Here is a 26,693-nt window from a genome sequence, read left to right as displayed (position 1 = left end):
TAGCCTGTCCCATATGTGTGATCCTGTTTTACAGTCATACTTAATCTGGACTAAAAAAATGCTAAGTATAATAGAAAGTGTTTTTGACCACAACAATTAATCTTTGCCTTTAAGGCCTCACATCCATCAAAGCACTTTGAGACAAGTCTCCACATGCATAAACAAATGTTTTATAAACACGACTCTCCCGTACAAAAGATACACATTTACTCAAGGACTTGACGTTTTTCATTTTAGCTCGTCACAATGGACAAGCAGTTCTTTCCAATGAAATTCAGATCTGTGCTAAAGACATTCAAGACTTGGAGATAGTTAAGAACCCCTCTGATTCCACAACAAATAGTAAAAAAACAGGGGTAGTCAGTCATAACCAACTGATTGCCGAAGCCACCCCTACTAAAGTAAGTGGGTGAATAATATATATCTAGTAAAGGGGAAGTCATTTAAAGCATTTAATACAACATGTCATTCAATCGTCATTTTTCATTGGAAATTTGAAACTTTGTTTGAAGATGTTAACCAGAACATGGTTATAATCTTTCAGGTAGGGTCAAGTCCAGGAAAACCAGGAAGAATGAAAAAATCCAGTACATATCCAGGTAGGTATTTTCTAACATCTCTCATTACTAAAAACATGATTCCTTACTACAATCTTAAGATATTTCCCAAATAGTTTCTTTAAATTTAAATTTGAAATTTAGCTATTTGTGCTGCAGGAGACAGAAGCACAACTCCAAAGAAGAATCAGGAGAGCAAACATAAGTCAATGAGTGCAAGAAACAAGGTAAAAAAAACTATTAAATCAACCGTATTAAAGAATCAAGGGTGACACAGCACATGGTAGTGCACTTGCCTCTCACCTCTGGGGTCTAGGGTGAATTTCCAGGACTCAGCATCACATACATTAGTGAATTATTATTATTATCATTATTATAAATATATGCTGTAGGATTGACATCTGAGGCCCCGTCCACACTATGCCGGATAAATTTGAATCTGAATTTTTATTTATTCGGTTAGGCCTACCTTCCACACTACTCCGGGTGAATCCGGAACAATTCTACACTGAAAACGAATTTTCGAAATGGAACCGAATTAATAAAAATTCGGATTCAAATTTATCCAGCATAGTGTGGACGAGGCCTGAATGTACATTGTGAGACAGTCGTATAGTAGTACAGTACCAGTACTGATATGAGGAATGGTCAGTCGATCGCATAGTAGATGCAGGGTTCAATAAATTTTGAAGGTTCAAGGTTTGAAAATATTAAAAAATATGAAATGAACTGCAGTGTTTAGTCATGAAGTTTAAGTAACTAAATCATGTAGATCCAAAGTTAAATTTGAGGCTTGTAAAAAAGATAAATATATAAACCACTTCATTTATTTGTTATTTGTGAAAAGGAATGTTTTGGACAAAGTATAGATGACATTAAAACACTGGATTTTGACTTTGAGGTTAGTAATGAAATAAATTAAATTTTTGACTCTTATGTATTTTACACGGATGTTTAGTTCTTTTGATAAGGAAAAGACACATAATTGACCTAGCACATTTGTTATCTCTAGGAAAATCTTGCTAAATTTGATAAAAAAGCAGTTTTTGAGGAATTAGAGGTAAGAAAAAACATCCATTTATGTTTTTACAAGGGGAGGAGAGGGTCTGACGGTAAGATCCATACCTCCCCCATGGAGGAGCATGTGTATGTTAGGGTCTTTTTTCCTTTTCACAAAATCTCCAGGTATGAGGATCTAAGATCTTTCCCACTTAAAGATAAGGGAATAATCCCGGGGGGGGGATGTACTCCCCCATATTTGCTATATGGGTACATGGCGCCAAACAGGGTATGGTTTTCAGTGATTCTACTCTGGAACAGGGTGTATAAAATCGTGTTTGCTCTGGGACAGGGTATATGAAATCACAATCTCTCCTCTCTGGAACGGGGTATCCATTTTCACAATACTGAAACAGGGTATGATTTTCAGCGATCTTGCTCTGGAGCAGGGTATGAATTTCAGCGATTTTACTCTGGAACAGGGTCTGGGTTCAGTGAGCTAAGCGGCTCATCCCTACCCTAAATGGGCAAGAGTACCCCCCCCTGGGGGAATAGTATTTGAGGACTAATTAAAAGCATTTTTTGTCCCAGAATTCAGGTGTTGCTTTTGTCAGAAAAGGGTTCAAGGAATCAAATCTTAAATTAAAACACAACGAAAATGTCTTGGAGCAAGAACCAGTCATACAAAGACAAAGTAAGTACTCATGTTTGATAGTTGAATGAACATAACAGTTTTCTATAGCTATGTATGTCGCTGTGAGGATTATAGTTAACATAATGCATCCTGGTCTAGCTTGGGTGCATACATCTTTATTTGCATAGCATTTGATAACTCTGATGCATTATGGTCTAGCTTGGGTGAATGGTCTATCAGTAGCCTGGGTGCATGCCTTTTCTATTTGCTTACTGTATTATACCCCTGATGCATTCTGGTCTAGCCTGGGTGAATGAACCCAATGCATTCTGATCTACCAGTAGCCTGGGTGCATGCCTTTTCTATTTGCTTACTGTATTATACCCCTGATGCATTCTGGTCTAGCCTGGGTGAATGAACCCAATGCATTCTGGTCTACCAGTAGCCTGGGTGCATGCCTTTTCTATTTGCTTACTGTATTATACCCCTGATGCATTCTGGCCTAGCTTGGGTGAATGAACCCAATGCATTCTGGTCTACCAGTAGCCTGGGCGCATGCCTTTTCTATTTGCTTACTGTATTATACCCCTGATGCATTCTGGCCTAGCTTGGGTGAATGAACCCAATGCATTCTGGTCTACCAGTAGCCTGGGCGCATGCCTTTTCTATTTGCTTACTGTATTATACCCCTGATGCATTCTGGTCTAGCTTGACTGCATACAAAAATATTTTGGCTCAAGGTAGACCAAAGTGCACCTTTTTGAAACTTAAAAAAAATTGTATAAATGAATAATGGTATGCATGCTAGTTCCTAAAGAGTATTTATAATATTTCAAAAACTCTTTTATGATTTCACTTGGGCTGAAATAACCAGAAAAATGTGTGGGTATGCTGCTTTACTTGCCGCTCGTTTACGGGGCCAGTCACTTGGTTAGCTCAGTTGGTAAGAGCGTTGGTCTGTTGTGCGGGAGTTCGTGGTTCAAGCCTTGGCCAGACCAATACTCAGGGTCTTGAAATAACTGAGGAGAAGGTGCTGCCTTTGTAATTACGTCTGCTGATGGTTAGACCTTCAAGTCTTCTCGGACAAGGACATAAAAGAACCTGTTGAATTATTCGTATAAGAGTAGGGGATTGTCTCCCGGTTCAACAGCCTATCCCAATCTAAAGGCATTAATACTAATTTACTAATAAATCACTCATGATTGTGAGCTGCACGGCTGCTACTAGCGCCTAAATACGCAGCCCGTAAAGTCCTCCACTGGTCATGATTGTGAAGTGCACTGAGACCATGTAAAATGCGCTATATAAGAACCCCGTTATTTTTTTATAGTCATCAATGAACAATTACTCCAGTATTGGATCAAATTGGCTATGGGCAAATGACCATAGCCATTTTAATAAATGTATATAATCAAAATGTACTATTTACAGTTTTTTACCAATTGGCCCAGTAAAGATAGGGGGCTAAAAATGCTGAAGCAGTAGAGCAAGGGGAGGCGGTAAGCAAAAGGTTTAGATGTTGTCTTGTTGACTGTCAGCATTGAATGGATGCCGATTGAAAGTCATGTGTACGCTTACGTATGGCAGATAGGGGGTGAGCCACATTGCATTCCCCTATACCCCACCGGATATCCTATGGTATTACGTAAGAAGCTATACACATGAACTTATTGTTCACAGGAAATAATATACAAAGCCTCTTTCATGAAAACTTAAAATTTCTTTTTGCCAGCAAATATTTTCTTTGTGTTTTTTCTTAGTTTGTGTGCCTCCTGAACACAGAGGGAAGGAGTTTGTCACAGATGTTGGTGTTGCTGTTCCTGCCGTTTCCATGGAACTCAAAGACTTAATATTTGAAACCTCAGGTAGGGATTATTCCATGATTAGAGGCTTGTTTGGAGTCTTTCTAAAGAGAATCCAAAAAAACACCAGCCATGCTTGTGGTGTTAATATGTGATTTTGTATGTTAAATTGTTGTCTAAAAATTCAGCTCTTTTCTTTTCATTAAAGAACGAATGGGATTATCAAGAGAACAGAGAATAGAATGTGCAGGGATGTGTGCTTTTCAAATGGCTGTACAAGTTTTAGGTATGGAGGTAATTTCATAGCTGATTAGCTCACTTCATGTCAGGTTTTATACATCCTGTATGATGGTTCAAAATTTATACCACGGCATTGAGATTACAGCCAATCAAACCGTACCCTGGTCCCAGAGGCTCGACGGCCGGGAGAAAAATCGTCGAGCCTCTGGGACCAGGGTAATCAAACAGATGGAAAGACAACATTTTCCATGGTATACACAAAATAAAACCATTGTATAACTAGTATTTTTACCACAAATGTAAATTTTCTTGTTCTCTGATTGGTTGAGAGCCGTGGAAAATAGGAGGACATAACAACAAATTATGACAACAAATTACGAATTTCTTGTGCACAGAGCCAGCGCTTGCTTGAAATCGTTTTTTCCCAAACCTTTCTTGTGTTTTTTTATAGTAAAAACAAATTTTCGATGATTTGGCCTGGTATGCCTTGTTATATACCACCATATTATGCCAACAGTTGGTGAGAAAGGTATTTAATATATGCACTTATATCTTTACTAGGTGGATCTCAGAGATTTACAAATAATATTAATGAGCGTGCGAGTGTGGTGGTGATGGCAGGACCACATCTACAAGGATTACATGGAATATGTGCTGCTCGGCACCTAGCCAATAAAAATGTAAGACATAATTTAGGTGACTTTCCTGTCTTCTGTCTGTCTGTCTGTCTACTATAACCCCTCCCTCCTTCCGTCCTCTCCTTGCCCTCCTAACACCCCTCCTTTCTTCTTGCTCTCTCCTCCTTCGTACCTTCTCAATAATTTTTTGATTTAAGAGAAATTTATTTATTAGTTTTTTCTTTCATTCAATTCATTCATTCATTCATTCATTCATTCTTTCATTCATGTTTTTATTTATATCTTTTTTTATTCATTTAGATTCAAGTAACATTATTTATTCCTCGTAAGACTCAAGTAAGTATTCATGTATGGTTTTTACATTTTCCGAATCTCTAGTTATGGTTTGCCTGTGTACATAAGACCACAGGATACCCAACGCAATATTTATTAGTTATGTTTGTTGTTCTACAGGACCTTATACCACAGCTTGCTTTGTATATGCATACAGGAGCAGCACTAGCATCATCAGTCAGAGGTACTTATGAGAACCGGCTAGATGTTATTTAATGATGAAAAGATAAGAAAATATAATAGAGAAAGACAGACAAACAAAAGTGCAAGCAACATGATAAACTGATGTGCTAATAGATAGCCATACTCAAATGATGATGATGATGATTTTTTAATATGAGGATATGATGTCGGTGATGATGATGCTGAAGTTAGTGATGATGATGATAATTATGTTGATGCTAATGATGATGATGAATCAATGATGATCATAGTGAATCACGATTGTGATTAATTTATTATGATGGTGATAAAGAATTATGATGATGATCATCATCATCACATGATCATGATGTCCATGATGATAATAATTGGGTTGATATGCTAATGATATTGCTGATGATAATGCTGAAGTGCTAAAGTGATGATGATGATGACAATGATTGTGAAGATCATGATAACACATTACCAACATTGATTGTTTTTGTAGTTATGATATCTATAATAATAGAATAAAATCATTAAACCCGTGAAATAGATATTAGACTAATACACCTTAGTAGACCTTAATTCCTTAATTCCATTGTTTTCTTTTGTGTCTATTTGAATATTACACGTTGATTGGTATTTTTATTTCACGGGTTAATTGATAATAAATTGAAATAATTAGATAATAATAGTGATGACAATCTTTTCCCCCCAGATTTTCCTGATCTCCCAGTGGACCTGGTCATAGATACATTATCAGGTCATGAGCAGAGCAAACAAGTATTAGAACAGACCCTGACGGCAATAGAATGGGCCAACAACAATAAGGCCCCAGTACTCTCAATAGATCCCTGTGAGCACAGTGCATCATTAGGTAAACATTCAAATATTATCAAGGCTGCGGTTCCACTAGGAGTTTAACACTGAATTACTCTGGTTTTACCCTCAATTTACACCGCTGTTAGATTCTTTGGCTTTAGACCGATTCCATTGTTGGCATAAATGTCGACATTCATGTGGCTAGGTTTCACTAGGTGAAACCTAACCATTTGTCAAGAAGTAGACTTCAAATAATTAGCCTTAGAGTTACACCGGTAAACCGTCCTATCTAGCACAGTTTACACTGTGGTGAAAATGCTTTGAATTAACTGCATTACCAGGGCAGCAAACACTAATATCAAAATGTCTACAGTGAGTGATTCCATTCAAAACACTAAAATTCAGAGTAAAAACTGGTGTAACACCGAAAAAAACCCAAGTGGAACTGCAGCCATAGTATGATAAGGTCAGTCTTGGCAACACCCAGGTGCCTCATTTGGTGGGATATGGGCCTGACTTTGCCTGGTTTTGTGGGGTTATTACCTGATGAATGTCATTTGCTTGTAGGGCTGGAAGTGAAATGGTCGTTAGCATTAGGCCTGCCTCTTGTAAGTACTACTAACTTTAACTTCACTTTGCAAGGATGTTTTATCTTATCCCTATTCCCCCCCCCCCCCCCCCCCCCTCCTCAAAAAAACCTTTAACATTATCATAGAAGCTACAGACATTGAGTCTTCAATCTAACATTTCCACCCTCCCTCCCCAAAAAAATATAATTTACCCCACTGACTGTTTAGAAGTGGACCTCTCTGTAAAATGATAAATTCAAATTTAATTTAGAAAGATTGGCTCCTTGGTATTGAAATTTTATGCCCAGTCATCTGGGTACTTGCATTATTTTTATGTTATGGCTATTTCTTTAGGTTGGAACACCGACAGCAGGACGGCTATTCCTAGGGGATGTTGGGATACCAAAGGGTGTGTTTTCAGCAGCTGGAGTAACTTATGTGTCACCATTTAGAGACAAAATTGTAGTTGCCCTGGATGATTGAAATACAGAGAGAAAGAATAAGGGAGGTCATGATATAGCAATACTGTAGTGTACAATATATGGTCATCTCCCCCCTGGACTGTTATTGTATACATTGACTTCCAGGGGGATGCTGTTACATGAGAAGCATGATGATATTCCCTCCTCTGCCCTCCCCCAGCACAGCCATCAAGTGCAATAAGACCTTGTAGGGTCTATGAAAAGTCATGCTAGATGCTATATTCACTAACGAAAGACGTGCCCCCCCCCCCCCTCCCCCGAACTAAAATAAACGTTTTACAAACCATTGCCATTGCTATGTCGGCCGAGATGGTAGTGAACTTCTATGCATTACAAAAGATTCAAAAAAGAAGAAAAAAAAAAGGATCTATTAAACAAATATGAAAAAGTAAAGTCAAAAATGTATTTTATATCTTGCAAAATCCAAACGTTTCCACAAAACATTTTTCTTTTTTATATTTTCCATTTCGAATTATATCGGAAATTTTATCATTGGACTTTAAAACTCAAAAACTTTATTTTTGGAGATATTCTCTTGAACAAAGAGAAAGCAATGCATTCGTGGAAAGATGACGAAATTTTCAAATTTAAATGAAATTTGAAATTACATGGGAAAGTTGAGTTGGAAATCCAGTTTTAGCTTACGAACAAGAGTGTTGATGTGTTTGTTCATTCGTCTGTTCGCTGTTAGCGTTTGTTGTCAAAATATTTTTAAATTTATACAAAAACTGGATTTTCCTATTCACTCATTGAGTGATTTAACCAGAACTAATTGAGGCATCCGCAAAGCTTATTGACTCGACACAATTCTCTTGAACTTTGGTAAATTAATTGAACTTTTTGCACTTGACACTTAAAATTTTTCTTTGTTTACATTCTGTGCATATTTTGATGATTTCGTCGTTATTTTGTTTTCGAACTTCAACAAAATTTTTGCCTACTTTTCACGTTTTGATTGCTAAAATGAAAAAAAAAAAACATTTTTTTTCTCAAACAGTTTTCTTAACTCAATTATAAGAATTCAAGACCGTGTTCCAGTTTATTGTTCACTGTTAATAGGGTATTTATTCGAAACCATTGAGTGTGACATTCAAACACAGATCCATGAATCAAGGCACCTGTCATCAAACACACGATACTCGAGTTTACGATACACTGTTTAGCCAACCTCGAATTCCCGACCTGCAAGCCCTCAAAATTCACTCAGTTCTGCTAATATCTTGTTAATTCGTTTAATCATTTTTAAGCCTGCGTTTCTCACAAGGTTTTTCCATGTCGAACAGTTAGAGATTTTCTCTACCAGCCGTAGTGTCTATATATATTTTTTCTGTATATGAAGGGTAGCCAAAGGCACCGCAATGCTGGAGGTATGTATGTTATAAAAAAGTGAAAACTTACTTGTACATATAATACTATAAACGAAAAAAGGGGAGTTTTCTAGGTCACATTTCTATTGATAAAACTGTCCATTTTTAAATGGAATATAGATAAACTCGACATACTTCAATCATTCAGTCTGTCTCTAGAATTCACAGTGACCGCAAAAGACTCTAGTTTATATTAGAGAACTGTAAACGTTTTGTTGAGTCATTGCCTGGTTTATCATATAGCTAGGGTACTGGTATTTTTTTCTATCTATAGTGTAATTTCCATCGTTACCTTGAATAAAAACAACGGCAGAAAAATTCAAAATGAACGACTTTACACTTGGTCTAAGATATCGAAAAAGTAAATAAACAAAAGTAAATAAACAAATGGAAATATCATTTTTTTCTTATTTGAGCGTAATATTTTTCCATGTAGGATCACATGTCATTCCTTTCAAGTTAATATTTCTTTATTGCTTTAGGCGTAATGTTTCCCCATTTCAGACCACGTGTTATTCCCTTGAGTATTATTTCTTCTGGTTTATATACCCTTTTACCTTGGGCGTAACGTTTTCCCATTTCAGACCACATGTCATTTCCTTGAGTATTATTTCTTTTATGGACCCTTTTACTTTGGGCGTAAGTTTTCCTATTTCATACCACATGTCATTATCTTGAGTATTATTTCTTTATCGACGCTTTTACTTTGAGCGTAATATTTTCCCATGGGCCATATGTTATTCCCTTGAGTATTATTTCTTTATCGACGCTTTTACTTTGAGCGTAATATTTCCCCATGGGCCATATGTCATTCCCTTGAGTATTATTTCTTTATCGACACTTTTATTTTGAGCGTAATATTTCCCCATGGGCCATATGTCATTCCCTTGAGTATTATTTCTTTATCAACGCTTTTACTTTGAGCGTAATATTTCCCCATGGGCCATATGTCATTCCCTTGAGTATTATTTCTTTATCGACACTTTTATTTTGAGCGTAATATTTCCCCATGGGCCATATGTCATTCCCTTGAGTATTATTTCTTTATCGACGCTTTTACTTTGAGCGTAATATTTTCCCACGGGCCATATGTCATTCCCTTGAATATTATCCCTTTTAAAAACCACTTTTTACATTTCTTTCTAACCCCTTCTGAACTACTTTAGCATTTCAGCTGTTTGCGCCTATTGAACACGGTTGTCTTGGTTACCGCAGTCACGTGTTTGGTTACCAAGGCATCAGTGGTAGTGCCTAGTAACGGGGGATGTACACCATGTGCTCTTGATGATTGTGTTAATCAGACAAACTGCTTGGGTGGGTCCTCAATGGATGAGTGTAACTGTTGCTCAATATGCTTGAAAGTTGAAGGCAAGTGAACTAGCTGTGTGTAATGATCCTTTATTATATAGATATCGATGAAATACCAGGTTTTCTCTTGTGTCGAAAACTTGATATCTTTCACCAGTGGAAGATACCATATCTTTCACACGTGAAGATATCGCTGTTGACATAGTAACGTATTTTAATAAAGAATTATTGAGCTTTTGTTTTATTTAAGGTGGCTGCCTACTTTTGAACGTTCGATTTGAGCCCACGATGTGCGCGCGCTCAAAAACCGCTGAAAAATCTACAAAGATTTTATTGAAGAACCATACGCGTTTTGAGCTTCAACAGGGACTCTATATTTTTTGATAGCTCATTCGAAAAAACTCCTAAGAATCAAGGTTATATCAACATTTTAGGAAAAGTTTAAATCAGGAACACGTGAAAAAATAGATTTTTGTAGAGTTTTTTGTTCGACTTTATGAGAATTTTTAAGAGCACCGAAACTACAAAATATGACAAATCAATGTATCTCTCTGTCTTTTTGTCGAAAATATCCATGTATTATTGTAGAATGATTGACTAGCCTTCGTTCGTGCAATCATAGAGTCTGCAAATATTAACTATTATCTTATGAATCTTTTTTTTTTTCTAATCACTTCCGGTGGCGCAATTTTTACTCCAAAAGCTCGTGCGTAGGCTCCCATTAAATGCTGATTATCTCTAAAACGAGCTCGGGACACCCTATTTTTCTTTCCAGATTTGGAATCAGCATTAAATTTCAATTCGGAAAATCGAAGTTTTAAGAAAAGCTTAAATCAATTTCCAAAAGTAGGCAGTCACCTTAAGTTTCATCGATATCCATATAATAAACAGAACATTACATGGCCGCTTGGAGATACGAATTTTATCTTCTCGTGTTCAATTTAGATATATCATGCACTCGTGCGCTGCGTTTACTTGTGAGAGATCATTTCAACACTCGAAGATAAAATTCGTATCTCCGCGCGCCCATGTAATATCCTCTATTTTTATACCTTGGGCGTACTGTTTTTCTATATTAGACCACGTGTCATTCTCTTGAGAAGATGTTTGTTTGAATCGTATCCACATACACGAATCATTGACTAAAATTTTCTGATTTGTGTCCCAGGTGAACCCTGCGGTGGCTTATCGTATCGTCTGGGACGCTGCGATCGCCATTTATATTGTAACATTACTGGACCATACCGAAGAGACCCTGTAGGAAAATGCGCCCCTAAAGCCACATACCAACACATCAGTAACCAAAGACAATATATCCCTACAGTGGTCCATATAAACACAGGGGCTCAGGCATCAACCACACATAGGTACCCTAGTACCAACAAGACCCTCCAAGAGCCTGGTACTAACAATAGGGCCATTACGTCACTGGGTTCTAATGATACCACAAGGACAAAAGAAGTGGTAATACATAAGACCCCAACTAAAAAAGGGACCCTTAGTTCGGCACCAAATAATGTGAGTGTAAGTAACACAGGGAGCCCGAGCAGTAACAAAGCTTTTTTACCTGGAGAACGAAAAAATAAAGGGATCAATAAAGGTAAGAGTTTTTCCAAGTAGAAAAGTACTTTCTTTTTTCTTGGTTATTTTATGCAGTGCAAGTGAAGGCGCGTTTTAGATCGAGGTGCCATTTTAGTCCTTCTCTCCATAGTCTGAACTTGACCCTCTAACTAATGTGAAGGAATTGCAAGAAAACATCCATAAAAATGGGTCTAGCTCTGCAGGAGTTGCTAATACATTTTTCCATTGTTTTCAGATACCGAGTACATACTCAACAGTCCAGTAGATACCAAGCCTGCAATCCTTTTTCTAATAACCAGCGGTATTATCATAGCTTTTTTGGTTGTCATGGTTACCTGTTTTGGTGAGAAGTTCAAGCGCAAGAGGCTAAGAGCTTAATTATTATAAGCAACAATGATATATTTTCTCAATAGTCCCTTTTATCATTACTCTCCTTTGCAGTTCCCTGCGCCATCTTGAAAGATAGCCATGCCTTTGCATCGAAGCAAGACGTGAGCTCGCAATGATAGACCTTTTTTTAACGCCTTGAACAATTATTCACATGTATCTATCATTGCAAGCTCACCGTTCGTTTCGCTTCAATGCAAATGCACGGCTACCTTTCAAGATGGCGCAGGGAACTGTGAAGGGGGCTATTACCAGACATGGGGTTAAAGATGGTCTACAAATGAGACACATTCGATAACTGGTCTAAACATTATTGCTCAAGGCTTTGGATTGCACGTTAACCAATACAACGTCAACAAACCCTTTGTTGGATGAAAGGTTTTCCCATTTCAGACCATGTCATTCTCTTGAGAATAAGATTCTTTGTTTGAGTTGTATCCATATATTCATCTGTCTTCTCATGTACAACCGTTAAACAAAGAAATGATACTCTAGGGAATGAAACGAGGTCAGTGTGAAATGGAAAAACATCACCCAAGGCAAAGAGGTCAGTTTATGAAATGGGAACGAGAAATGCCTGCATCATAATATTCACACAGTTGTCATGTTAAGGGTCCTTTTATGATCGCAAAAATTCAACTTGGTCCTTTTCTTTGGCGTAGTGATAACGAAAAAGTAGAAACAGACTACGGCATATTTATCTTGTATTAACGTCATCCTCCATGGCAGAGGATTTCCCTTATCTCCTATAATTTATATTTTATTTTTACGATTGCTTTTTTTCCTGGGTCATTTCAAAACAAGCCAGTGATTTTCGTGTGCCATTAGAAAGCAGATTTGATCTGGACAGTTGTTTCAAGGCAGTTGACAGATTGGCCATTCGTCTTATCTAGGTGAGATAGATCTGAGGGCGGTTTATGTACTGCCTGTAACAGGGTTCGTACTACTCCTTAAACTCCTTGAAAACTCCTTGAATTTAATTCACGTTTTCAAGAGCACTTGAAAAACTCTTGAATTTTCGATTTTAGCAAAACTCCTTGAAAACTCCTTGAATTTTTACTTCTATCATTACTTGCATGGTTCTGAAATAGATCTAGTCAGAAAGATTGGAAAATCTGAAAGTCAGCCATGTGCAACCACCGTGTAAAACCTTGGCATAGTTAGCTGAACATACTCCTTGAAAATTCATTTTTGGGTCCTTGTATACTCCTTGAATAGTCCTTGAATTTTAGGTGGTTACCTTAGCACGATCCCTGCTGTAAACTCCCAACCAGAATGTTTTCGTAAATATGGTAAATAATATCTCCGTTATCTAAATTTAACACTCGTCAATGATGTTGTTACCAACATTTATTTGAGTATATTCGCAAAACGTAAAGAATATCATAAACTGCATAGATCGTTCTTGAGAAAGCTCGTGAAAGCATCAAGGAAATTAAGGTGATTAGATGCTTAAACAAAAAAGGCCTTAAAAATCGGCAACGTATATCATGCTATAAATTGCAGGAAGAACGAGAATAAAGAAACTTCCAGTCTGCACATGTCCTGAAAAGATATAAAGGTTCAAGGTTTAAGGTTTATTTTTTCCACATATTTACATGGCTATTGATGCTAGTAAAAAGGACAAAGAATCGTGGTAGAGTGCAGAAATACAACCCGAGAGGGTTAATGAAATTTTCTGCACCCTATTCATAAGTAATTACAATGCATAAATAAGTTAAGAACAGTTCTTGGATTAAATATGTTTGAAGGGATTTGCTTATAAGTAATATGCTATACAAAAATAATGACGAAAATACTATCGAGATAATAAGTAGTTTTTATAGTTTGTTTTAAACATAATAAATTTGATGAGAAGCTGTTAGTCGAAAGCTAGGGGACTCAATGAAGGTTGTTTTTTTTTTTTTTTTTTTTTTTGAGCTACTGAAAGGTCTGAAATCGTTGACCATTCTATTAGATTAAAAATAATGAAATGAATGGTTGGATGAATTTTAGGAATGAAATCATAGTACATTCTTATTCCACGCGCGTTCATTCATGGAACGGCCCCAGTCCTCGATCGGTCAACAGGATTAACCAAGATTAACCAAAAATAAATTAAATTAAATTAAGGGAGTGTTCACCATCTAGATCAATATATCGATGAAATTTTGTAATCTCTTCATGGCAGGAAATACATACACTCAATTGAATAATCGTTGTCGGGTTCAGAAACAGAACATAAAAGCTGAGACCGAAATGGCACATGGGAAATGACATAATTATGTTATAATTTATTCATTTGCGCCATCCATGCAGTCGGTTTAGAATGCCAAACACGTATTAAAAACAGTGGATGATGCCACGGGTAGGTCGCCGGTCACAGCATGCATCTAATTAACGTACTTCCCATGTGTCATTTCGGTTTCAGCTTCTATGTTCTATGTTTCTGAACCCGACAACGATTCTTCAATTGAGTGTATACAGTAGTTAATACCCAAGAAAACTAGTAATATCTTTTTAAGGATTTTTGGTTCAAGTAGAATTTCATTACCTTTGCTGTTGATTGTAGTCATACTGCCTGTCCCAGTTGTTGTTGTTGCTGTTGTTGTTGTTGTTGTTGTTGTTATGGGAGTAGCGTCAGGGTTATCTAGGGCATTCAGCTTCTCCGCTGAGAGAGAATTCCTCTGAGTAGTGGTAACCGCAGCCGATTGGCTCGAGTCGAAGCCCTGCAACTGGTCGACTGTAAATTCCTGTATGCATATTCATAAAGCTGTTTTTATCATGTAGAAAAATGGTGTTCTTTGTAGTTTAGCAATGCTCTTTTTATACACTCAGTTCTCTTCAAAATTTGCAGCGCGCTCGGCAAAGTCGTTCAATTTGTTCTCTAATAAAGCACAGTTCTCGACCAATCAGAGCGCGCGTACTATTTATGAGCAATATAATAATAATGAACAGTTGGAAAGATGCAAAGAAGCACCACAAACAGTTGCGCAGGGAAGGGGTAAATTCTAGATTTCCATTTTGTAAATTATTGTTTTGGAAAAATAGTCGAAACAATTGAGAAATGTGCTTAGACTTAGCGGGAATGACAGAATGACAAAAACGTTGAAATTTTCTATTTCTATTTTGGTAACTGTTACTAACCGCAAACAGAGAGGCAGGAATAGAGGCAATGGCTGAAGGGGAAACCATAGTCAAGTATTCAGTGGATAATGACTGAAGTTCTTGTGGGCTAAATCCACCTGTTTGGGAAAAGAAAAACCACAATAAAACCTCTTTACCTTGGGCTGGGCGTAACGCTTCACGTGTCATTCTCTTGAGTATAAGATTCTTTGCTTGAGTCGTATCCATATTCATGTGTCTTCTCATGTGCAACCATTAAACAAAGAATTGATACTCTAGGGAATGACATGTGGTCTGAAATGGGAAAGCGTTACGCCCAAGGTAAAGTGGTCTATAGACTATGTGCAATGTTGTGACTCAAAATCCCTTGAGATATGAATAACAGTGAAACAGCCGCCATGTTGGTTGATCTAACAAGATAAGCTAATGAGGAATGCTTTGTTATCGTCAACCAAGATGGCGGCAATGACGTAACATGCACCTGCTCTATTAATTATCAACCATGATGCTCTCGCTACGTATTTCAAGCTAGTAATATATAATCATGAAAAAGATAAGAGTTATACAAACCTATTGCACCTCCTGATTCTCTCAGCTCAGCAGCTGTCCAGTTAGTTAGAGGACCGTACAACCCGATACTTTTCTCTTTCAATTTCACCATTTGATCGGGTGACCAGCCAATCAAGCCTCCAAGAGTACTAACTGCAACACTAAAGACACAAGATAACATGTTATGTCCAAAATAACTTGACCAGACTGACACAGGCAACCCATGCAATTCGAGATTTTATCATATTCTGAAAGTATAGTCGACCAAAGGCAGCGTTTGGTCACAGGAAGCCCATACAAGCTTCGAGAGCTGAATGTAATTTGTCTTCTACTAGTAGAGGGGAAGGGAAATTTTTTTTTAAATCGCTAAAATGGCTCGAAATCACTACTAAAGAACTAGGACGACGTAAACAACACTTCATGTGAGTAAATAATAGCTTTTATTTATTTAATTTTTAATTTTTTTCTTTAAATTACATTTAGCTCCCAAAGCTTGTATGGGCTTCCTGTGGTTTGGTGTGACCGGAAATGGCTTGGGCGAGAGAACTTAGAGTATGGAGCGCAGGTAACTCAATTCGAGGTATTATCATCATGTGCTTGGCCTCTTCCCCTTTTGTAATAATATAATAGAATATAATAGAAATGTACAGTGTAAGAATATTTACCCAAATGCTTGGGTGGTCATGCTTGTCATTTCAGCAGGTGTCATTGCTAGGGCAAATATCTTCAGAGCAGCCATCTCTTCTCCAGTGAACGAAGAAATGTTTTTATTTTTGAGAGTCTTTATCCTGGTTAAAGCACTCGATAACTACGATTTATGTAAGAAAGCAATAATCATTTAAATAAGACACTCGTCCATTCTAGTTAAGCCTTCCATATTTGCCGTTGCTATGGCAACACAAGTTTCTTAACTTTTTTGACTGACCTGTTCCATTGTGTAACCAGCGACACCTGTACCGTTGTCTGTAGCGTTGCTCGCTACAGGCTGTGATCCCAAACTCTCGATGACGTCATTAGAAAGTAATTCCATGTTACCTAGGTCAGCGTGACTGAATCCTATCGCTATGGCACCAAGTCTGAGGAGCTGCTCTGATGTGATCAACGACACGTTGCTGTTCCATGCCTAGAATATCAACGTGACACAAGTTGTGTGACATCCACTTATCGTCAAGGATTCATATATAGTTGTATTTAAAATAAGCGTGACACAACGGCACGGCACGGTACGCAAGTGGTCAGGTGGTGATCAAAAATCAGTAAACAGATCACAAGGCCCGACTGGACGGAGAGATGTTATGCATTGGAAGAATGTATTGGATAACAGCATTGGCTTATGCACTGGACAAGGATTCACCGGGCACTGAACACAAGGTTACTCATTATTCATCAAATCAGAATGCTTTGACACGAAGCTGTCACAGTTATGTCACGATTATTCCCAGTTTCCACATATTTAATTCATTCATTCATTCGTTCATGCATTCATTCATTTTTTTTCTCTTTTTGTTTCTTATTTACCTCTTTAGCCTTGTCTGCCCAGGCTTGGAGTTGTTCTCGACTAAATCCCTGAACACGGCCAATAGCATCTGCAGCATCATCAAATGCCGTGTCATTTACGGTAGCAATATCTGATGGGGTGAGAGCTAATAGTGTTGCACCCATGGATATAAGCTCGTCACCAGTCTTAGAGGATAGATCTTTTAATCAATAACAACAAAACGTATTACAAGACTACATATACTTAAGGATGACAAGGTGGTCATTTTTCACAATGATGGATGCAAAACCGACCTAATTTTGAAAATGTAAGACATTGTATGCTACTTGAGGATAGTTGACAGTTTTATTTACCTCTGTTTAGAGTCACGGTACTTTTTTTCTGTGTCTACCCAAATCCCTAGTCCTGTATCCAAGGGCGGATCCAGGGTGGGGCAAAGGGGGGCTGAAGCCCCCCCCCCCCCCCTTTCAGCAAAGGAGGACGAAGCTTTTTTATATTGTTTTCCGTTGTGTTGACGGAAGAAACTCACTTAGCCCCCCCCCCCCCCCTAAAATTTTGGCTGGATCCGCCCCTGGTATCCCAAACATTCCAACTATTCCCAGTTATTCCCTTTTTTTCCTTTTTTTGTCCACTTCCCAGATTTTCACTAAATATTTTTCTTTTTTTATTATACTACTTATAGCTTTTGCGTATATTCTTACCGGTTGCTCTTCTTTTTCGTCGGGCTGCTGTTGCTCTTGTCATTAATGCTTCAGCCTGTTCACGATCAAGAGCTAGCAAACCAAGAAAGTCAATGTTATCCTGGACGCGATCCTACACAAACATAAAAAATAACCAATAAATAAATATTGATCTTGCCCTAAGACGTTGTGCCCTCTTGTTGGGTGCAGTAAAGTAGATAGTAGAATACATCCATGTAAGGACGTAACAAGAGGTGCTGATTTCGACGCTTATTATATAGTCTACACACACTGCCTTTTTTAAATTATTTTTCTTAATTATTAAATTGTCTTCTCCTACCCCTCCTACCCCCTACACGTATATTCTGCATTAGCCCCAGCGTCTTGTAGATGGAGGTAATTGATTCCACTGACCTTACTCATCTTGAGAAAGTCTTCTCTTGTAAACCCACTCAGAATGTTAGCTATGTTGAGAACATCTTCGTCTGTAAGTAATGATGGAGCATCGGCAGCCGTCCCATTTGCCCTTGAACATTAGATTAAATACATTAGGGTCTGATATATTTCGTACAAGGGAACAGATACAGGCTGTTTGCGCTGGTAAAGCTCCTCGAATATTCTCCGACTTCCAGTATGCCGATTTACTCATTTTTATTAGACATATTTAACGAAAACAAAGCGGCCTCAAGACAAAAGCATGAGCCTTCTTAAAGCCTGGCATTCGTAACTAGACGTCGTATGCACGTTTTTACGTCCTGACGAGGGCGGCAGACTCAAAGACAAAAGAGTGCGGCTAAAAAAGAACATCCTTACACCCGTCGTCTTTACTAAATCGGTCTAGTCTTTTACTCTTTGTATATACAGCGTAAACATCAGAGCACGCGAAACTAGAATATTTAATAATCTAACTTAATTCCTCACTTGTAAGCTTCCTTGACTTTAGAGGCAAGTGCAGTAAGCTGTTCTCGGTTAAACCCTATTATCTGCCCAAAGACTTGTACAGCACCTCTAAAGGCATCAGATGTCATATTGGCCACTTCTTCAGGGGAGAAACCAAGTGCAAGGTTACCGAGATCTTCCAAGTCTTGTGAGAGTAAATCATTAGGTCGGACATCCTGAAGTCTACGCATTCGGGCCTACAGTAAGTATGGATCGTAATTTTACAGTTGAGTTTAAAAACCGTTTGCGCATGAGTGCATTTCCAACTATTTGGAGGAAAAATAATCACGTGATATATTTTGGCATATCGCGGAGAAATGTCAGAAAATGTTGGCGAAGATTTTGTTGCAAGTTACGTGTTACATGTTACATACCAAGCTTGAAATGTATTGTGGATCATATGTATGGAATATATGTAATTAGTAAAAATACGCAGGTGATTATAGAAAATCTCGCGCGCTGATTGGTCAAGAAACTCACACTATCACACGATAATCACCTCGAGCGAAAATCCAAAATGGCGGCCAGCCGCTTTGTTGCTGTTACCGGGAAAAAAAATGCCTTTTATCTTCTTTTTTTTCTTTCTTCGAAAGAATCACCTGTGTATTTATACTAAAACAATTATTTGCCTCAGGCTCAGTGATTATTGGGGAATATTTACCACGCCGCTCGAACGCTCGCGTCTCGGTAAATATTTCCCGATATTCACTTCACCTTCGGCGAATAATTGTTAAATATTTTCAACAGAGAAGAAAATTTCCTGGAAAAGACATGCCGATATAATTCGGGAAATTTTCATATTGTTAGGACCTCTTGCTCATTTAATTCACATCACTCAGAGTGCAGTTCGGAATTGGTATGCGATTTGCAACAAAGTCTCCACCAAACACTTTTGAAAGGGTTGCATACGTACTATCAATTTCAAAGCAATCTTTAGTTTGCGTTTGATTAATCTATGAGGCTTCTCCTTCAACTCCAACTGTCCCATCTGTCTAACTGCTTCAATCCCTGAATAATTTGATAGGTGTTCTAGGTCTGCGTCGTCCAGCTCAGTAATAAATCGACCAAGTGAATCAACCTCTATCTCGTCCAATGAAGAAAAGTTCGATGGTGTTTCAAGGCGCATCTTTTCTTTGTAGGCTCTTAATATCATCTTCACCTAAAGAATGTAAGTAAAAAAGCGTGTTAACGTGTATACTTAGGCCAACTTTAGCAATTTCAAATCTTATCGATAACAACCTCTGGGCTGATCAAAGTCAAGGCACAGGCACGTGTCAGGTTTTGGGGAGAGAGTAACCGAACCCTTATTTTCAAGAGCATTGGCGCGGTGAATAAGGAGAGTTACCTGAATCAAAAAGAAACATAAAATTCTACAAGAAGCTTCAAACTTTCTTCATCATTTGAACCGGGTCCTCTCGGACAAGTAGTACAATTCACGACTAGGTGCAGAGAAATGCGGTTGCGCGCACAAGCTGCTTCGTATCATTACGCACGAAGAAGATCTAATTCTAATTCAGGAGACCTACCTGCCCTGGAGTAAACCCATCGCGCTGTGAGAATTCCTCCAAGACGTCTACAATATCATGAGCTGGTATCTTGTCGATCAAGCCTTTCCACACTCCTATAGCTAGACCTTTTAGTCGGCTGTAAAATATTCACACAGTTATATAGTTATATAGCATCTCATAGAACAATTTAGCATAGCGGTAAAAAGCTTGCGTTTGGTGCTGACATCACCGTGCCATAAACAAGCATGTTCATTAGATTAACAGCGATCTCGTGAGCTGTGATTTGTTGGGAGGTAGTCTATATTACGTGCCGTGCTGTGACTATTACCGTGCTACGACTCAGCATTACGATTGCCTCGCAGTCTAAAATATACTTACACAATATTTTCCAGTGTCCAGCCAGAATTAGCATCGTCCGGTTCTCCCCAAATTGCCTTGATCTTTTCAAGAACTTTGCGTGCTTGTGAGAGTTTCCATGACAATAATTCTCTATCTGTGTCAGTAGTGCTGTTTGCTTCGATGGTGTCGTTTAGGCCAAGGTCATTGATGGGGTCCACGTTCTCTAGGTCTTTCAGGGAGAAAGTCTTTAGGAAAGATCCTGCTTCCAGTAACTTGAAGTGTCCGGCAGCCTTAGCCTAAATAATTTAGATTCTTTGTTAGCCAGGATTGAAATTTGTAATCATATTGGGGCGAAGTGGCGGATCTAGAATGATTTCAAGGGGGTGGCTATTACCTACAAAGGTAAATTTTACCTTTATATCCTATTTTTCCACCGAATCCACCCCCGGCCCCTCTGCGGCTGGATATATCTTGGGTCCCACAGAATAAGCTATAATGGACATACGCTGCAATATTGTTGGAAATGTTGCTTCGTGTAAACGCGACTTCACAGTACCTTTGCGATAATGGCTCGTTTCTTAGAAGGAGGGATAGAATCATCTTGCTTCAGTGTTTTAAGCACAGACTTCAAGACATTATTGGACATGTTTTTCAGATCTGACAAAGGAAGACCACCAACTAATGGACCCATTTCTTCTGCAACACTTTCATTCCAAGATGAAGGCTAGGAGTGAAGAGGCAAGTAAGTATAGATACAAGCAAATGTAAAATAGTCCAAGGATTAAGGTGGTATTACTGCGAGTTATTACAAGCAAGTATTTTCTAGTTATTTACTTACATTGCCAAGTGTTTCTTTCATTTTCTTAGCAAGCTCTCTTGCCTGTTATAAATTGATGAGAAAATGTTAAATACATATTAACAAATACATTTGTTGCAAACTTGAAACTCCAGATACTTAACACAATGTTGTGTCTTACTAACTCAATGTGTGTCTGGCAACCTGGGTTCTGTCTGTCTGACTAACTGACTGTGTGTCTGCCTGCATTCAACCTGTCTGTCTCTCCATTAAGTATACGTGTCTCTCTATGTCTGTCCAAGGATTGGGCGGTTTCATTTAAATACCTGACCACGGGAGAACTCGATCGTTTTCAACTCTTTCAAAGACCCCTTGATGGCATCAGCGGGAAGGCTACGAAGGTCTTTGGGTTTTAAACCACGGAGAATATTTGAAGCATTCTTGATAGTTTCCGCTGACCAGCTGTCAGGAGAACCTAGAGCTTCTTTCATCTTTGACGCCAATTTTTTTGCCTAAATATCAGCATAGTGACAATGTTATATCACGTCTGTTCGGAATATTGAATCACAAGCTGCATTACTTTTGTGGCATCACTTTTAAATAGAAATGCAATGAATTTATAAATGAAAATGTTGATGATTCTTATCATTGAACATGAGGATTGCTGTAGGATTTTGTTAAGTAATATACAGTCAATTCAAAAAATGTTGTCGTCGACCAACTCAAGCCTACGCGACTGCACCGAAAGGAACTCTGGGTAGTAATCATTGAAGCCGAGCTGACTCCATAATTTTATCTGACTAGTTATGCTTAAAGCACGAACCTTCGTAGGCGAGCGGGAAGTGTTGAAGGAGACATTTTTTTAATGCCTTCATATTTTCGGAATTGTGAACTGAATCATAACTACTTTGCTTTTCTTTCCCTAAACCCGAAGACATGCATTTGATGGATTGTTTCTCGCCATTATTATATTTACTACTAGCGGGAACAATTAATTCAGAACGAATATTTAACCGCTTCAGTGATTTTTACCCATATTCCTTTCGGTGCAGTCGCGTAGGCTTGAGTCGGTCGACGACAACGTTTTTTGAATTGACTGTATACGATATAAGCGACCGTGTTGTATACGCCTAAAGTTTTTATATATTGTATATATTGTATATTACTTAACAAACGTTTAGGCTAGTTCCTTTGTGTTTCACTAAAATTCTCAAGATAAAACTGAATCTCTCCAAGAAAATCCTAGTTCAAGTTTAATTTATGCAAATGAACATGATTCTGTATCAGAATTATAAACCTTTTCACGGTCATGATTCCTATCTATTCTTTCTATTTAATGATATTTCTACTTTCGTAATAATTCTATAGCGTAACATTATATTACCTGACTGGTAGAGAGTTTTGCCTTTCCTAGGGTATCTAGAGCTCCTTTAACAGCATTTTTATCGAGATTTTTGATGTCTTTGACTGTCATTCCGGAAGATAAACTACCCATGCTAACATAATGAAAAATCACAATCACTGGTTGATATTCTTAAAATTGATTAAAATTAATGACACACTGAAAAACCCATCAATAGCTATACTAATTTTTAGAAGAAAAGGGGGGAGGGGGAGGGGAACGCTTGCTCCACCCCTTTTAAAAGTTGAAAGGCGCGCGGACACGATCTCTTTTTTTTAGAGGGGGTGGGGGTTGGGGGGTTGGGCTAGAAAACTCTCTAGGGGTAGTTTGTTATTAAAATACACGTTTCACTTCTTACGATCTGAGAGTTTCAGAATTCCACGAGTCTGGTGTTCCATAGCCATTAGTTGGATCCTTTAACTTTGTCAACAGTTGTCTTGAGCTTTTTTTGTCCATATCGGAAGCGGCGAGGTCTGCTAATGCACCTTTGAGCTAGTATCAACACGAACAGAATATTATAACTGATACATACGGTTTTTTATTTAAAGCTATGTATAACACAGAAGTAGTTGCTTGTTAATAGTTCTATAGCAAGGGCGGATCCAGGAAGGGGAAGTATGTATGGAGAGGAGAGGGAGGGGGGTGGGGGGTGGGAGATGAGGATCTCTCTTTCGATCGATATTAGTATCTTTCCTTCTTTCCTACTATCAATCTATCTACCTATTCAAAAAACGTTGTCGGTCGAACACCACATTCACCAGCGCCGGCCATATCTTAATTCACAACTCACAGCCCACAAATCATCGCACACAATTCATCTCGATCTTAAATTTTAAATTTCAGCATGATCTTTGACCTCAAACGTTTTTAAAAATAGGTATATTAGTATATAACTTTTATAGATATTGCATAGTTTTTGAATACTAATTCTTACAGCTGTGGTAGGGATTTTCCGGAGGTCTTCGCCTTTCATACTCCCAATAAACTTGGACATTTTCTGGACGGTGCTGGCATTCCACCTGTCTTGAGACCCATAGGTTTGTAATGCTCCACTGACGATTTCTAATTTTTGACCCTTGGATAACTCCTTTACGTTTCCTTTTCGAATCTCCTCTAAACTGTGCACATATAATGATGAAATGGCAATACTCCATTTTACAGTTCCATTCATTGACCACGAAAAATAGTTCCTAGCCGAGGCTGGAGTTACCACGCATGATAAACTGTAGTTTTGCTATACGCGGAAACTCCAGCCTCGGCTAGGAACTATCATTCATGGTCACTGAATGGAACTGTAAAATGGAGTATTATGATACTTTATAAAATATTTGGAATATCACGCGCGCGCTGATTGGCTGGCTACCGTGTTATATCAGAGGACAGAGACACGCTCACGCAAAGTCGTTCAAAAATATTTTATAAAAGCAATATAAAACGGCTGTTTATATCGCCGTATTGTGATGTGAACACTCTGGGCCGGAACTGTACTGAGCACTCGAAAAGCAAGAAAAATATTTGGCTAAGCCTCGCGTTCCTAAGTTTGCTATTCTACTCTGTGCTCTACAGATCTCAGCGTTGGATACCAGCAAGGTAGGCAGAGACAGATAGATACAAAAACACTGAATATACCTTGCTTCAAACGTAGTTGGACCAGCACCAGCAAGTTCCTTGAGTTCTCTAGGCGATAGACCTGTCACCATCTTGCCCAGCTGTTTAACTGTATCTGCTGACCATGTGGAAGGATCGCCACGTTTGGCTTTCATTTGTTTGGTAAAGGCTTCCATTTGTTTTTTAGATAACTTCTGGCTAGAATTCTGTATTGCAAGTGAAGATATAACATGTACGTGAAAATAATATGAGAAAATGATATACGTATATGTGATAATGAGGCAAAGATGATGATGATGACAGTGATGATGCCGGTGATGATATTGATGATGACGTAGATGATGGTGGTGATGATGATGATGACGGTGGTGGTGATGATGATGATTGTGATGATGATTATGGTAATGATGATGATGATGGTGATGATGGTGATGATGGTGATGATGGTGATGATGGTGATGATGGTGGTGAAGATGATGATGATGGCGGTGATGATAATGATGCTGCTGCTGCTGATGATAATGATGGTGGTGGTATGGTAATGAATTAATGATAGTGTTGATAGTATGGTGATGAAGAAGTTGATGAATATTATGATAATATTACCTGCATATCTTCTAGCATATCATTAAATTGATTCTCATCAACTTCACCCAGAATTGTTTCAAGATCTTTACTGTTTGTTCCTTTATTCATGTTCATTGTCATTTCTTTCAGTTGTTCTCTGTCCATGGACCGTATGGCATCTATCTGCATTAAGAAATTAAACATTTGTTTACGCATTCTTTCAACATGGCGGCTATGACGTACATAGGTACACAGTTAACACAGATACATATTTTTAAATATATGTTAGTACTGTGTTTTTAAAATATTGCTACTTACCCCAACTGAAGCGTACACTGATGCAGGGAGTTTCCTAATCATCTCTTTAGTCATATTTTTGAAAGCATCTGCCCCTCCACGAGTGAGTGTTTCCCTTACTCCAGGAGGGAGTTTGTCCAAAGCTTGGATAATCCTAGACGCAAATAAAAATAAAATGAAATATTAAATTGATGCATGGAGATTTATGACACTTAATAAGTCAATATTATGAGCATTGATTCTACAATATCTCCTCAGATTTTTGCAGGAAGGTTGCAGGTTAATTTGTTCAACGTATTTTTCGAAATTTGATACATACATACATACTTTATTATTTAGTACCTCTATTTGATAAATATTCACAAGTTATGAATATATAAATTAACAAAAAAATAGGTACAAGCTACCTATGATAACCTAATGGTTAGACAAGATAGGCAGCAAATTTGAGAATGAATAAGCTGCAATTACTCATTGTTTGAAGGTCTTATAAAATCATGATATGAGAAAAAAAAACCTTGAAATTAATGAAAAGTGGACCAGGAAAACACCGCAGTATTAAATAAAAAATAAAAGGCCCAACAGTTCTTAATTTTCGACGATTATTCAAATACCATTCCTGGCTGCATGCCAATAAAATTTAACCAATTGACATCAGATTTTTATGTGTCTGTCCTCTTATTGACAATAAATTGCGTCATCACATTGTCAAAGTAGTGTGGATCCGCATACTACTTTGACAATGTGATGGCGAAATTTATTATCAATAAGAGGACAGACACATAAAAATCTGATGTCAATTGGTTTTTTACAATAACAAAAACGATAAAAACTTCTCATTTTTAGCGATCAAAACAACCAACGGAAAGAGCGCGCGCTCGTTGACGTCAGCTTTATCTGTCTGTCCTCTTATTGATGATAAAAATTAACCAATCAGCGCGCGAGAAATTTGTAAGTTATTGTAAAAAAGCTTTATACTAGTCAGAAAAGTACTATCGAAGGAAATCAAGAAAAAATGATACAAATTAGACCAAAAGAAAGAAAGAAAGAAAGGATAAAAAAGCCCAAAATTTGAGAAAACGATAGAAAAGGACCAGCCACTTTTCTTTATAAGTAATAGATATTCCCGAGGATCCGGATTTAGCTGTAAGTGCAAAAAACATATAAGCTTAGCTTAACAACCACAATAGGCCTTTTGACTTCTTGTAGAAAAATTATGAACTTTAACTTTACGTTTAATACCTTTTGTCGTGTATCGATTGACTTTTGCTTCTTTTAGGTGGCTGAGTATTTTGTACACCGGCACCACTGTCTGTATTCAAAAAGATAAAGAGAAAAACTTTCTAAGAAAATGTTCACGCCAAGTTAAGCTTACCTTCAAGACTACCAGGACTGGAAGTACGTTTACAAACCCTTCAAAATTTTATATTTTTATTACTTTTAATCTAATTTACCTGGTTTTTTGCCGTTGGTAGGACTAGCAATAGAAGTTCTGCATAAAAGGAAAATATTTAAAAGAAAAAAGGCGAGAAATTTTGCCAT

At 37.8% G+C, this 26,693-nt stretch overlaps 3 protein-coding genes and 1 long non-coding RNA gene across 4 annotated transcripts in view; 2 read left to right on the top strand and 2 right to left on the bottom strand.

Moving 5' to 3' along the window:
- The window catches only part of LOC116305228 (enhancer of mRNA-decapping protein 3), an 11,496-nt gene extending 2,515 nt beyond the window's left edge, over nucleotides 1-8,981 (top strand). The window contains exons 2-15 of the mRNA XM_031715089.2: nucleotides 238-401; nucleotides 545-599; nucleotides 717-784; nucleotides 1,405-1,458; nucleotides 1,570-1,617; nucleotides 2,148-2,250; nucleotides 3,951-4,055; nucleotides 4,201-4,278; nucleotides 4,794-4,912; nucleotides 5,171-5,206; nucleotides 5,324-5,387; nucleotides 6,066-6,224; nucleotides 6,737-6,777; nucleotides 7,093-8,981. Coding sequence (XP_031570949.1) covers nucleotides 238-401; nucleotides 545-599; nucleotides 717-784; nucleotides 1,405-1,458; nucleotides 1,570-1,617; nucleotides 2,148-2,250; nucleotides 3,951-4,055; nucleotides 4,201-4,278; nucleotides 4,794-4,912; nucleotides 5,171-5,206; nucleotides 5,324-5,387; nucleotides 6,066-6,224; nucleotides 6,737-6,777; nucleotides 7,093-7,221 — 1,223 coding nt within the window. The 3' untranslated portion in view covers nucleotides 7,222-8,981. The remainder of the gene's footprint in view (nucleotides 1-237; nucleotides 402-544; nucleotides 600-716; nucleotides 785-1,404; nucleotides 1,459-1,569; nucleotides 1,618-2,147; nucleotides 2,251-3,950; nucleotides 4,056-4,200; nucleotides 4,279-4,793; nucleotides 4,913-5,170; nucleotides 5,207-5,323; nucleotides 5,388-6,065; nucleotides 6,225-6,736; nucleotides 6,778-7,092) is intronic.
- Nucleotides 1-26,693, bottom strand: part of LOC116308610 (uncharacterized) — a 176,160-nt gene that overhangs the window by 121,634 nt on the left and 27,833 nt on the right. The window lies entirely within an intron of this gene.
- LOC116305229 (uncharacterized) lies at nucleotides 8,476-13,400 on the top strand. Its single transcript, XM_031715090.2, has 4 exons — nucleotides 8,476-8,587; nucleotides 9,754-9,955; nucleotides 11,064-11,495; nucleotides 11,712-13,400. Exons 1-4 carry the CDS (start codon nucleotides 8,579-8,581, stop codon nucleotides 11,852-11,854), a joined length of 786 nt encoding a protein of 261 aa, XP_031570950.1. The 5' UTR covers nucleotides 8,476-8,578; the 3' UTR covers nucleotides 11,855-13,400.
- On the bottom strand, nucleotides 13,332-26,693 carry LOC116305227 (uncharacterized). The gene is made up of 24 exons (XM_031715087.2): nucleotides 26,606-26,693; nucleotides 26,394-26,463; nucleotides 25,173-25,305; nucleotides 24,894-25,037; nucleotides 24,309-24,493; nucleotides 23,614-23,797; nucleotides 23,038-23,171; nucleotides 22,662-22,773; nucleotides 21,604-21,789; nucleotides 21,320-21,361; nucleotides 21,038-21,205; nucleotides 20,521-20,777; nucleotides 20,161-20,278; nucleotides 19,548-19,793; nucleotides 18,617-18,831; nucleotides 18,110-18,221; nucleotides 17,717-17,828; nucleotides 17,036-17,214; nucleotides 16,443-16,640; nucleotides 16,183-16,325; nucleotides 15,539-15,678; nucleotides 14,990-15,087; nucleotides 14,397-14,595; nucleotides 13,332-13,408 (listed from the first exon to the last, which is right to left on the bottom strand). The coding sequence occupies exons 1-24, from the start codon at nucleotides 26,691-26,693 to the stop codon at nucleotides 13,332-13,334; spliced, it is 3,540 nt and encodes a 1,179-aa protein (XP_031570947.2).

This window comes from Actinia tenebrosa, unplaced genomic scaffold, assembly GCF_029948245.1.
Source record: "Actinia tenebrosa isolate PJP-AT-01 unplaced genomic scaffold, QUT_ActTen_1.0 PGA_scaffold7__59_contigs__length_16204524, whole genome shotgun sequence".
Taxonomy (NCBI): domain Eukaryota; kingdom Metazoa; phylum Cnidaria; class Anthozoa; order Actiniaria; family Actiniidae; genus Actinia; species Actinia tenebrosa.
Note: the sequence above shows the minus strand (reverse complement) of the source record. Positions and strands in the feature narration are given on the sequence as shown.